The 13516-nt window shown below is 39.7% G+C and overlaps 1 protein-coding gene across 1 annotated transcript in view; it reads right to left on the reverse strand.

Moving 5' to 3' along the window:
- The window catches only part of LOC109883925 (cell adhesion molecule 2), a 505186-nt gene extending 496363 nt beyond the window's left edge, over window positions 1–8823 (reverse strand). Inside the window, exon 1 of the mRNA XM_031807555.1 lies at window positions 8383–8823. Coding sequence (XP_031663415.1) covers window positions 8383–8443 — 61 coding nt within the window. The 5' untranslated portion in view covers window positions 8444–8823. The remainder of the gene's footprint in view (window positions 1–8382) is intronic.
- Window positions 8824–13516: the final 4693 nt, after the last annotated feature.

Raw genomic sequence — 13516 nt, forward strand, 5'->3', positions numbered from 1 at the left:
GAGAGGCGGGGAGGAGAGAAAGAGAGGCAGGGGGAGCGGGAGGAGAGAAGAGAGGCGGGGGAGGAGAGAGGCCCATGGATTAGTTCATTTTTTTTCTCTGACTTGCTTGAAAGGGGAATGTTTATCAGCCAGAGAGGTAAAAAATGGATGAGAAAAATGTGTGCCAAAACAGGGTCTGGTAGTAGAAACAAGGAGCTGAATAATATAGAGCAATTCACAATTATACGAGGGTCAGAGTGTTTCAATTTGGTATCTCTAATACAAGCAATGGGCCAGTGGTCACTGATATTATTAGCAAAAAACCCACTAGCTAAATAGTTACCGGGAACGGTTAGTCAGGAAAAGGTCAATCAATGAGGAGTTTGCTAAGTTTTTTTTTTACATTAATCCGAGTGAGTTTCGTTATCAGCTGAGTCAAGTTGAACTCAAGACAGATATTCTTTAACTTTTACAACCAACAGCTCACACTTTTAGGGGACAGAGATGCTCAGAGGCTCATGGCCATTTTTACAACCATCAGCTCACAATTTTAGGGGACAGAGATGTTGCCATTGTCAAGCAATGGCAACATCCTTATTCATGATCAAAGTATATACGTATATACGCAACAGTCCTCTGCGAGATTTGAAAACAGCAGGAGTGTCCATGGTGACACAAGAGTAAATAGATCTGGATGAGCTAGCCACAATGGGTTTCCTGATTGTGTTCTGCAACTTTGAATCCAAAGTAAAATTCAGGTAAATTTTTACAAAACGTTTTTAATGACAATAGCCCTTATGACCACATGCAGCAAAACGATAGCTTGATATTCAATTATTAATTGCATAGGTGAAGCTAACAACAGTGGGTTCCTTACAGGAGCTAACAGAGCTATCAATGGAAATTAAATTAACAGGCACAGAATTACTACTTACAATACAACACCCGTATCAACATGGGAAGCTGTGGCGGAATGATATCACTGTGATTTAATAGGACTAAATACCTTTGAGGAGATATACTTGATCAGTCATTGCCTCAAGTATGTTTTTACAAGGCAGCACTAAGTCACATGACTTCTGCCGAAGTCGATGCCTCTCCTAGTTCGGGCGGTGTTCGGCGGTCAGCGTCGCCGGTCTTCTGGCCATCACCGATCCATTTTCCATTTGTTTTGTCTCGTTTTTCCAGACACCTGGTTCCCTCATTATGTGTTGTGTATTTAACCCTTGTTTTTCCATGTCTTTGTGTGGTATTGTTCATCTGTTCATGTATGCGCACATTAAGCTGGGTTATGTTAAACTCTTATTTGTATTTCGTGTTAGTTGTGTCGTGTGCTTTTGGGTCGCCAAATAAAAGGCTCAGTCCTGCTACCAACTAGCTGCTCTCCTGCGCCTGACTTCCTACAACCCTTCACCCTGACAGAATACCATCATAGACTCACCCTGTATGAAATAATAGTGTTGAACATAACTTTTTGAGCGCCGACCTCATCTCTGTACTCAACACATACAATTAACTGTAAAGTGCCTCAGTTGAGCAGTACACTTCAAACACAGGTTCAACAACAGGAAGGTTTTCCAATGCCTCATAAAGAACGTATTGGTAGATTGGTGAAAAAACAACATTGTAGTGATGCCATAATATGCCACATCGACAGTGTGAAAAGAATGAAGCCTATACAGAATAAGAATATTCAAAAACATTCATCCTGTTTGCAAAAAGGCAATAAAGAAAAACTGCAAAAAATATGGCAAAGAAATTACCTTTATGTCGTGAATACAAAGCGTTATATTTGGGGTAAATCCAACACATTACTGAGTATCACTCTTCATATTTTCTAAATGTATACTGCAAAAGATGTGGCAATATATTATTATATTATAACTTGAACAGTATACACACTGTACATGTAAGGTTTTCATCCTTTAAGTTGTGTAGGAAATATCACAGAGAATGATAATGTTCTTGTTAAGATAGGAATGTGATTTTAGTTTTCTAATAAGATCATAGTTTGTGATGATACTTTGCCCCAGTAAGTAGCCACACCCGAGGGAGCTCAGAGAGCATGTCAGCAAGTCGGAAACTCCCCCTTTTTACCAGAGTGTAAAAAGATTGAGTTGTTTATGAACATAAAAGACCAGAAGGACTCAAACTGCAGGTTAGGTCTTCATTGGTTACGACCCTGAAAATCAACACGGGGTGAAGACGACAAAAAAGTAGCCTTTCTACCAATCAATGTTACGGCTGAATAGCTGTTCTAAGTACTGTATCTAAGAAAGTGAATTTCGACAATAGCTAGATGTATACCATCTGTAAATACAAATACAATTGCTAAATTACAAGCCTAGTAGGTTTAGCCATAGAAAAAGACAGGAACCTTCATGATTGGCTGAGATAATGAGTGTGTTGATGATGCCGAGGGATAAATTCAGATTGGTCTGCCATGTAGCTCGCTTCTGTCTATAACATGAGCTGCTCAGTATGTGTAGATAATCCTTGCTACCGCAGCTTTTTCTAAAGATATAACGTTAGCAGCAGCTACTCTTCCTGGGGTTTATTATGGATCCCCATTAGTTCCTGCCCAAGGCAGCAGCTACTCTTCCTGGGGATTTATTATGGATCCCCAGCCACTCTTCCTGGAGTCCGGTACAATGAAGGCAGTTATACCATTTGAAAAACATTACAATACATTCATTACATAATTCAGATGGGGGAGGAGAGGCAGGAGATGGCTCCCCTGGTGAATGATCCCCAGGCAACACCAGCCAGTCGGATAACGACTGGCATCCAACAAGTGCAAACCTACATTCAGCCACCAGGATAGAAAAGGTAAACATTCTACTCTGTGTAGGCTGGCGACCAGCGTGATCAGGGAAGCCTCCTCAAGCCTATAATCCCCGGCAAGCAAACAACTGCCACATTGGAACTCAGTGATCAGTTTGTCCTGAAACAAAGCGTAGTAGATACAGATCCTGCAGGGTTGGAACCGCTAACCGTGTCACGGAATCCATGCAAAGTTTGGTATTCATGTTTAACAAAGATGGGTTGTTTTAGTTGAAATAACAAAGCGAGTGTTTCCAGTATGCAGTGTTCAGCTACACACTCTGATGATGTCAGAGTAAAGTGTGACAAATGTTCATTTTTTTTCATATTTCATTTGCTTTGGAAATGTAAACATATGTTTCCCATCATACAACACAACATGGCAATAAAGCCCCTTAAATTGAAATGTAACAGAGAGAGAGATTACACATTGACTGCTGTTGTGCTGAGGAGTGAGCTAACTATTTAAGAACAAACACATACAGAGACACCCACACACATACAGAGAAAGACACTCAGACACACAATGTGGGAATGCTACTGCGCTGCCAAAGAGACTTTTCATCCAGAACCCAGTGACAGACACAGATAAATGGCCACAGAGAAGAGGAGTAAACACACACAGTGATATAGAGGCAGTGACAGGCTTTCAATGCCAAGTCATTACCCACTGGGACCTTGACACGCATAGTTTGGAAGGAGTCAACATTATTTTCACACTGGGTTTAAACTATCAGGATCATACCATGGCTGCATGTATGTTAGTGCATATATCTCTCTCTCTCTCTCTCTCTCTCTCTCTCTCTCTCTCTCTCTCTCTCTCTCTCTCTCTCTCTCTCTCTCTCTCTCTCTCTCTCTCTCTCTCTCTCTCTCTCTCTCTCTCTCTCTCTCTCTCTCTCTCTCTCTCTCTCTCTCTCTCTCTCTCTCTCTCTCTCTCTCTCTCTCTCTCTCTCTCTCTCTCTCTCTCTCTCTCTCTCTCTCTCTCTCTCTCTCTCTCTCTCTCTCTCTCTCTCTCTCTCTCTCTCTCTCTCTCTCTCTCTCTCTCTCTCTCTCTCTCTCTCTCTCTCTCTCTCTCTCTCTCTCTCTCTCTCTCTCTCTCTCTCTCTCTCTCTCTCTCTCTCTCTCTCTCTCTCTCTCTCTCTCTCTCTCTCTCTCTCTCTCTCTCTCTCTCTCTCTCTCTCTCTCTCTCTCTCTCTCTCTCTCTCTCTCTCTCTCTCTCTAGCCTGAGATGATTTACAGTGAAATCATTATCTGAATGACTGTCCTCATTAGAAGAAAACAGGTTTCTTTATATATAGCCTACTATGCAGTTTCCTCCATTTGTTTTCAGACGATTCGTAATGAACCAATAATGGAAAAAAATGTTTGAGATGTTGTTGCTGCTGCAACAAAAACCTGCTCACCAGGGAAGATGCTAAGCCTCTTTGTGAGGTGTGCTTTGTGCGCTCTAAACTGTTTACCGTTCATGTCTCCATTGAACACAACCAAAGCAAGCCTTCATTTCTCCATTGAACACACAAAGCAAGTGTGCACAACAGGTCCCATAGGCACCCAAATCATCCAAAAGATTATGCACATTAAATTACATTCATTCCAATGCATTAGCACGTATATCTGGGACCCTAGTGGGTGACAGGGCAGGAGACAGGCCACCAGATATACCCTGGTATTATGTAGCCATGAGGAGACAGACCACCAGATATACCTGTCACGACTTCCGCCGAAATTGGCTCCCCTGCCTGTTCGGGTGGTGCTCAGCGGTCACCGTCCTACTAGCCGCTACCGATCCCTTTTTCGTTTGTCTGTTGGTTTTGTCTTATTAGTTCCACCTGTGTGTATTTTGGTTTAATTAGCTTCCCTATATGTAGTAGTTTGACCCGCCCTTGTTTTGTGCGGGATTGTCTTTTGTTACGTGTGTACATATTAGGTCGTGGTGTATTTTATTTTCTATACTGGACACCCTGTGGTTTTGGGTTGTCTGGTATAGTGTCCTGCGCCCTGTATTGTATTGGGTGTGCAATAGTAAAGCACTGTACTCCGTTACTCTCTCTCTGCATCTGATTCATGCACACACACACCTAGTCCCGCGTGACAATACCCTGGTATTATGTAGCCATGAGGAGACAGACCACCTGGACAGGTGTCTTTTATACTGATAACAAGTTCAAACAGGTGCCATTAATACAGGTAACGAGTGGAGGACAGAGGTCCCTCTTAAAGAAGAAGTTACAGGTCTGTGAGAGCCAGAAATCTTGCTTGTTTGTAGGTGACCAAATACTTATTTTCCACCATAATTGGCAAATAAATTCATTCAAAATCCTACAATGCGATTTTCTGGATTTTTTTTTCTAATTTTGTCTGTCATAGTTGAAGTGTACCTATGATGAAAATTACAGGCCTCTCTCATCTTTTTAAGTGGGAGAACTTGCACAATTGGTGCCTGACTAAATACTTTTTTGCCCCACTGTATATACAGCAGTATGTATGTATGTATGTATGTATGCATGTGTATATATACAGCGTGGATGTATGTATGTATGTATTGTCATATGCATGTATGTGTATATATATACAGCGTGGATGTATGTATGTATGTATTGTCATATGCATGTATGTGTATATATATACAGCGTGGATGTATGTATGTATTGTCATATGCATGTATGTGTATATATATACAGCGTGGATGTATGTATGTATGTATGCATGTGTATATATACAGCGTGGATGTATGTATGTATTGTCATATGCATGTATGTGTATATATATACAGCGTGGATGTATGTATGTATGTATGCATGTGTATATATACAGCGTGGATGTATGTATGTATTGTCATATGCATGTATGTGTATATATATACAGCGTGGATGTATGTATGTATGTATTGTCATATGCATGTATGTGTATATATATACAGCGTGGATGTATGTATGTATGTATTGTCATATGCATGTATGTGTATATATATACAGCGTGGATGTATGTATGTATGCATGTGTATATATACAGCGTGGATGTATGTATGTGTGTGTGTGTATATATATACAGCGTGGATGTATGTATGTATGCATGTGTATATATACAGCGTGGATGTATGTATGTATTGTCATATGCATGTATGTGTATATATACAGCGTGGATGTATGTATGTGTGCATGTATGTGTATATATATACAGCGTGGATGTATGTATGTATGTATGTGTATATATATACAGCGTGGATGGATGTATGTGTGTATGTATATATATACAGCGTGGATGTATGTATGTATGTATTGTCATATGCATGTATGTGTATATATATACAGCGTGGATGTATGTATGTGTATATATACAGCGTGGATGTATGTATGTATGTATGTGTATATATACAGCGTGGATGTATGTATGTATGTATGTATGTATTGTCATATGCATGTATGTGTATATATATACAGCGTGGATGTATGTATGTATGTGTATATATACAGCGTGGATGTATGTATGTATGTATGTATGTATTGTCATATGTATGCATGTGTATATATACAGCGTGGATGTATGTATGTATGTATTGTCATATGCATGTATGTGTATATATATACAGCGTGGATGTATGTATGTATGTATTGTCATATGCATGTATGTGTATATATACAGCGTGGATGTATGTATGTATTGTCATATGTATGTATGTATGTATATATATACAGCGTGGATGTATGTATGTATTGTCATATGTATGTATGTATGTATATATATACAGCGTGGATGTATGTATGTATGTGTATATATACAGCGTGGATGTATGTATGTGTATATATACAGCGTGGATGTATGTATGTATGTATGTGTATATATATACAGCGTGGATGTATGTATGTGTATATATACAGCGTGGATGTATGTATGTATATATATATACAGCGTGGATGTATGTATGTATTGTCATATGCATGTATGTGTATATATATACAGCGTGGATGTATGTATGTATTGTCATATGCATGTATGTGTATATATATACAGCGTGGATGTATGTATGTATTGTCATATGCATGTATGTGTATATATATACAGCGTGGATGTATGTATGTATTGTCATATGCATGTATGTGTATATATATACAGCGTGGATGTATGTATGTGTATATATATACAGCGTGGATGTATGTATGTATGTATGTATATATATACAGCGTGGATGTATGTATGTATGTGTATATATACAGCGTGGATGTATGCATGTATGTGTATATATATACAGCGTGGATGTATGCATGTATGTGTATATATATACAGCGTGGATGTATGTATGTATGTATTGTCATATGCATGTATGTGTATATATATATACAGCGTGGATGTATGTATGTATGTATGTGTATATATATATACAGCGTGGATGTATGTATGTATGTATGTGTATATATATACAGCGTGGATGTATGTATGTGTATATATATATACAGCGTGGATGTATGTATGTATGTGTATATATATGCATGTTATTTTACTCTAGGGATATCAATATTGTTTGGATAACCTTATTATTATGTATTTGTTCACTCTTTCTGCCATGTGCAATGCAGAGAACAGACAAAGAAGAATTGTAATTTAATTAGCAGTGAATTATTGTAATGTTTGTTTATGTGTCAATTAATCCCATAAGGGATGGGTTGCCAATTGTCGATTTGACACAAAAATAACATTAATTAATTAACTCACCTGTTTCTGATTAATTGATCTTATACTACACAGATATAAACAACATACATTTTTTTAACTAATCCAAATTGTAAGTGGTTGGATTAATTTCACCTGTTGTTGAGATGGTTATTCCAATCTAATTTATCAATGTTCCTTACCATGGCAATAATTGCCGGGGATTTAAAAGTTTTGAATTGTTTGCTATTCGAACTGTGGCTGGATTCCAATATGATTTATAGAACTCTTTGCAAGCCAGCGTAACGTGTAACAGGCCGATGTGGCCTGCAAACCAGGAGTTTCAGACCACTGTGTTGGCGTTAAAAACTAGGGTTGTTGAAGAAAAGACATTGTCAAAAAAAAGTTATGCAAAAAAATACATAAAAACATTTAAATATTTCATATTTTTAAGGAACTTGCTTGGTGCTACAGGACTGACAACCATTGAATGCAACAATTATGTCTCTGTCGCTAGAAAACAGTCGTGGGTGGTACTGGTACTTCTCAAATTCACCTGAAAGGCACCCTAGGAAATTAATATGCATTTAAGGCGTTACACCCTACGGTGTAAAAACAACACCCTAAAAAACGAGTGACTAACACAACAGGTGTTAATTCCCGAAGACTAGAGAAAGTGTGACAGCTCTAATAAAGACTTAATTTAAGTCAGAAATTGCAACAACCGCGGTGTTTGGGATGCAACACTCCTGCCTTGTTTGTTCATCAACACTTTGAAATAAGTGTTAGTTTAACACGATTTGTAATGGTCACATATCATTTCTAAGAAGATTTGAAATGACACACTGTGGTTGTAAAATTCTGATTGCAAATTTGCTATGCACACAAACACCAAAATCCATTCCATGTAAAAGTTAAAACCAGCAGGTTTACCTTTTAGCAGGGTCCCGTAGACTGCGCACAGTGTCAGGACCAAGTGATGCTTGAGAATCATCCTGTCTTCTCGCTCTCTTTACTAGCGTTACCGAAAGCTCTCCGTTCTACGTTAAGCGGTTTGTTATCCAGGTGGGGTGGCCTCGTCAGTCCTCGTGTTGCTGTGAGATCCGTATATATATGGGCTCCTCGTGCGTATCGATCGGTAATAAGGCTTCCCTAACGTTGTCCTCCCTTTATTCGGTTTAGTCCCCTTGGGTGGCCTAGAAGATGTACCGGGAATTGGGTAGCGCGCAGATTAGATGTAACTGCTCCGTAGCACTATAGCTGTGATAATGATTCGTTGTGTTTCCTCTGGTAAGAAGAAGAGATGCTGCCGTCTTCCTCACTTTGCTCTCACGCACAGAATCGGTAAAGTGCTGCTCTGAGCTCCGGAGGCGCGTGTGTCAGTCCCGCCCACACAGTGGTGACTGATAGGATTGGTTAACCAATCAGGGCCGTGCGTAGTTGAGCACTGTGTGTGTGTGTGTGTGTGTCGCGGGAGGTTAAAAGAGGAATCGGGGGTTTTCTATTCGCCGAGCCGCGGGAGCCCTCTAGCCGAGCAGAGAGTTTGTGAGGCGTTTAAATCCTGAACAGCAATTGACAGGCAATCTGGGCGGATTCAATTATCCTAAACTGCCGGCTACTGGTCGGACGAAGCAGGACAGGAGGAGCGCCTATCTCAACGGAACAGTTATCAGCATTGTCCAGAATCATACATCTAATTTATATAAAATAAAAGTTAGCATTTTCTAACAATTTGTTTCATTTTGGAAGGCCTTTTGCATGGGAAAACACGGAGTCCCAGTAATTACTACACGTGCTTAATGACGTCACTTTTGTTTTGAACGGACTTTGTTTTGAACGGACTTGAACGGGGTCCCTGGCTCATGCAGCCGGAAGCAGCCGGGTTCCAAATCAAATGCAATCAACTTTCGGAAGATACAAACACGTGTAACAGATGTTAATCGTACTCTCCCTGCGTTGTGTTTTGTTCAAATAAATCACCACAGCCAGTGGTCCCAGTTGAGCAATATTTATTATCTGTTGTTAAACAGGAAACAGCACGTTAGTTGAGCAGGGCTTAATGATGATGATGACTGTGGATGGTAAACATCCCTTGCATCACATTTTCATACTGGCCATGAACAAAATACAAAAATACAACACAAAATATAACATGTGTAAATACGTGCAGTTAAACAGGAAACAGCAGTTAGTTGTGTAGTTAAACAGGAAACAGCACATTAGTTGTGTAGTTAAACAGGAAACAGCAGTTAGTTGTGTAGTTAAACAGGAAACAGCACGTTAGTTGTGTAGTTAAACAGGAAACAGCACGTTAGTTGTGTAGTTAAACAGGAAACAGCACGTTAGTTGTGTACTTAAACAGGAAACAGCACATTAGTTGTGTAGTTAAACAGGAAACAGCACATTAGTTGTGTAGTTAAACAGGAAACAGCACGTTAGTTGTGTACTTAAACAGGAAACAGCATGTTAGTTGTGTAGTTAAACAGGAAACGTTAGTTGTGCAGAGCTTAATGACGTTGATGGGTGTCATTGGTCAAACTCTGTATCATGAAGACAACTGTGTTAGCAGTGGGCTTATGTGACCATTACATCAGTGTATGCTAGCTAACACACTTATTTACACCAATCATATGCCAAAGCACATCCCAGAAAGCCCCTCAATCCCTAACAGGTACCATATACCCACACATGTATAAATCAGTAACGTACAGCAAACTTGTACACATTGTAAAATAGACAACAGAAAACAGTATTCAGAACGTCACCTACCCCTTGCATCACATTTTCATACTGGGGAGACCTGACATTCGGATCTCCACCTATTGTCAAGCGGGGCCAATCACAACACACCTTATTGTCATCGGAATTGAACCAACAAATAAGAATGCTTTAATCACTAAACACACCTTTCTTTACAGGCAAGTGGAAACCTAACCAACCCTGTTACACACACCTTCTCTGTCTACACCCTTTTGGAGTCAGGAGTCAGCTATCCTGGAGTCAATGAGACGAGATTGGAGATGTCGGTAACAGCTGCCTTGCCCTATAAAAAAACACCCACAAAATTCTTCTTTGCTATTCACAAGAAGTATTGCCTGATGTGAACCATGCCTCGAACAAAATAGATCTCAGAAGACCTAAGAATTGTTGACTTGCATAAAGCTGGGTTACAAAAGTATCTCTAAAAGCCTTGATGTTCATCAGTCCACAGTAAGACAAATTGTCTATAAATGGATAAAGTTCAGCACTGTTGCTACTCTCCCTAGGAGTGTCCGTCCTGCAAAGATGACTGCAAGAGCACAGTGCAGAATGCTCAATGAGGTTAAGAAGAATCCTAGAGTGTCAGCTAAAGAATTACAGAAATCTCTGGAACATGCTAACATCTCTGTTGACAAGTCTACGATACGTTAAACACTAAACAAGAATGGTGGTCATAGGAGGACACCACGGAAGAAGCAAATGCAGTCCCCCAAAAACTTTGCTGCACATCTGAAGTTTGCAAAAGTGCATCTGGATGTTCCACAGTGCTACTGGCAAAATATTCTGTGGACAGATTAAACTACAGTTGAGTTGTTTGGAAGGAACACACAACACTATGTGTGGAGTAAAGAAGGCACAGCACACCAAGATCAAAACCTCATCCCAACTGTAAAGTATGGTGGAGGAAGCATCATAGTTTGGGGCTGCTTGGCTGCCTCGGGGCCTGGACAGCTTGCTATCATCGACGGAAAAATGAATTCCCAAGTTCATTTTGCTGGAGAATGTTATGCTATCTGTCCGCCAATTGAAGCTCAACAGAAGTTGGGTGATGCAACAGGACAACGACCCAAAACACAGAAGTAAATCAACAACAGAATTACTTCAACAGACGAAAATATGCCTTCTGGAGTGGCCCATTCAGAGTCCTGACCTCAATCCAATTGAGATGCTGTGGCATGACCTCAAGAGAACAGTTCACACCAGACATTCCAAGAATATTGCTGAACTGAAACCATTTTGTAAAGAGGAATGGTCCAAAATTCCTCCTGACCATTGTGTAGTTCTGATCAGCAACTACAGAAAAAGTTTGTTTGAGGTTGCTGCTGCTAAAGGAGGGTCAACCAGTTATTTTATCCAATGTTTCACATACTTTTTCCCACCAAGTACAGTGAATGCTTACACGGTGTGTTCAATAAAGACATGAAAACTTATATTTTTTGTGTTTTAAGCAGACTTTGTCTATTGTTGTGACCTAGATGAATTTAAGATCAAATTTAATGACGGATTTATGCAGAAATTATTCTTGACACTGTATAAATCCACCCTAGTTGTGGTAATGTGTATTATAAACCCCCCTAGTAGTGGTAATGTGTATTATAAATCCCCCCTAGTTGTGGTAATGTATATTATAAATCCCCCCTAGTAGTGGTACTGTGTATTATAAATCCCCCCTTGTAGTGGTAATGTGTATTATAAACCCCCCTAGTAGTGGTAATGTGTATTATAAACCCCCCTAGTAGTGGTAATGTGTATTATAAATCCCCCCTAGTAGTGGTAATGTGTATTATAAATCCCCCTAGTAGTGGTAATGTGTATTATAAATCCCCCCTAGTAGTGGTAATGTGTCTTCTATATATCCCCCCTAGTTGTGGTAATGTGTATTAATGTGAGAGAATTGTATTCCCTTTAAAGTTGAACTAACTCATTGGCCCCCGTGAGCACAGACATGATCCGGCGTCATAGAACTGCCCTTTCTATTACGAATAAAACCCCCTCCTGAGGAAATCCTCTTCAGACCACACGTACCTCGGTGTAAACTGAGGTGGCACAGCTTTGAGTTCAGACTAAGCAAACCCACAGTGTGAGCTGTGATTGTGAATAGTTATTGAATTCCTAACCATACCACGTGGAGCATTGGCTACATGGCTGGAAATGTTTCAACTCTGAGACTATCGATCCCTACCGAATAAGAGCAAATCTTAGATACTAATTACTAGTCTGCAGCTAGAAATGTTGTCATTTCTGAATATTACTCTGAAGTATCCAAGTTGAATCATCAATACAAAATTTGGTTTAATTATTTATTTACTAAATACCTAACTAATCACACAGAATGAGTCATACATTGATTACTAAATATGTCATAAAAGAAAACGTCCATAAGGACGGAACAGATATGACGGCTGGTTACACAAAGAAAGGGGGTTGGGTGAAATGAAAGCGCGGGAAGACTGAGGAACAAAAGGTTTGGATCTCTATCGGGCCCAATGCAGTTATGCTATCATAAATACAGAATCTTATGCATTCTAAATAACCGCCCATTTGGAAAAGGAAAATGCAAGAAATATTTATTCTGAGCCGCGCTTCAATAGGTTGGTCGTAGATGGAAGGCCGTGTTGCTCAACTGAGATCTCCCTGTCCTCTGAAGAATGTCTGGTACACAGATACTTTTTAGTTCCATCGTCATTTGGTAGTTCAGATACTTTGTCCGTCCTTTCCTAGCCCACGCTTACAGCTGCTGCTGCTAACTCAACGACTAGGAGGTATCACTTCTTTAGTGAATAAGAGTTCAAAGTTCATTCCAAGTTACCATACTTTGAGCTCACGCTAAGGTTGGCTTAGTTCTGTAGTTTGATATTAGCCCGTTTAACCTGTTAACTTGGGCGGGGCCACTGAGTTGAGCCTAGTTCACTTATGAAAACCAATTCTCTCATTTAGAAGCTACAAATAGTTTAATATTTAAACATTTAAATTGCACAACAATTCCATGTGAATCTGATAACTATAATGTGTAGACTTTCCAAGAAACAGTTTATTGTCATCCTATCAGTAATAATGTCTCAGACGACAACTGATTTGATGTCATATTCATTAAGTACCAACGCATATTTTCAACTGGTAGGATTACCGAAATATGGTTCTGTTCACCACCCTTTTGATGTTACCAGATTCGCTATGTTAACAAAGGGCTTTCCAAGTGTCCTTCTGTAGAGTAGACAGGAAAGGGGGAAAGGTATTTATGGGGGTTATAAACCTCACCAACAGGCCAACGTCATGACAATTAATAAGAAGACTAATTGATCAGATA

Source organism: Oncorhynchus kisutch, linkage group LG28 (genome assembly GCF_002021735.2).
Source record: "Oncorhynchus kisutch isolate 150728-3 linkage group LG28, Okis_V2, whole genome shotgun sequence".
Classification (NCBI taxonomy): domain Eukaryota; kingdom Metazoa; phylum Chordata; class Actinopteri; order Salmoniformes; family Salmonidae; genus Oncorhynchus; species Oncorhynchus kisutch.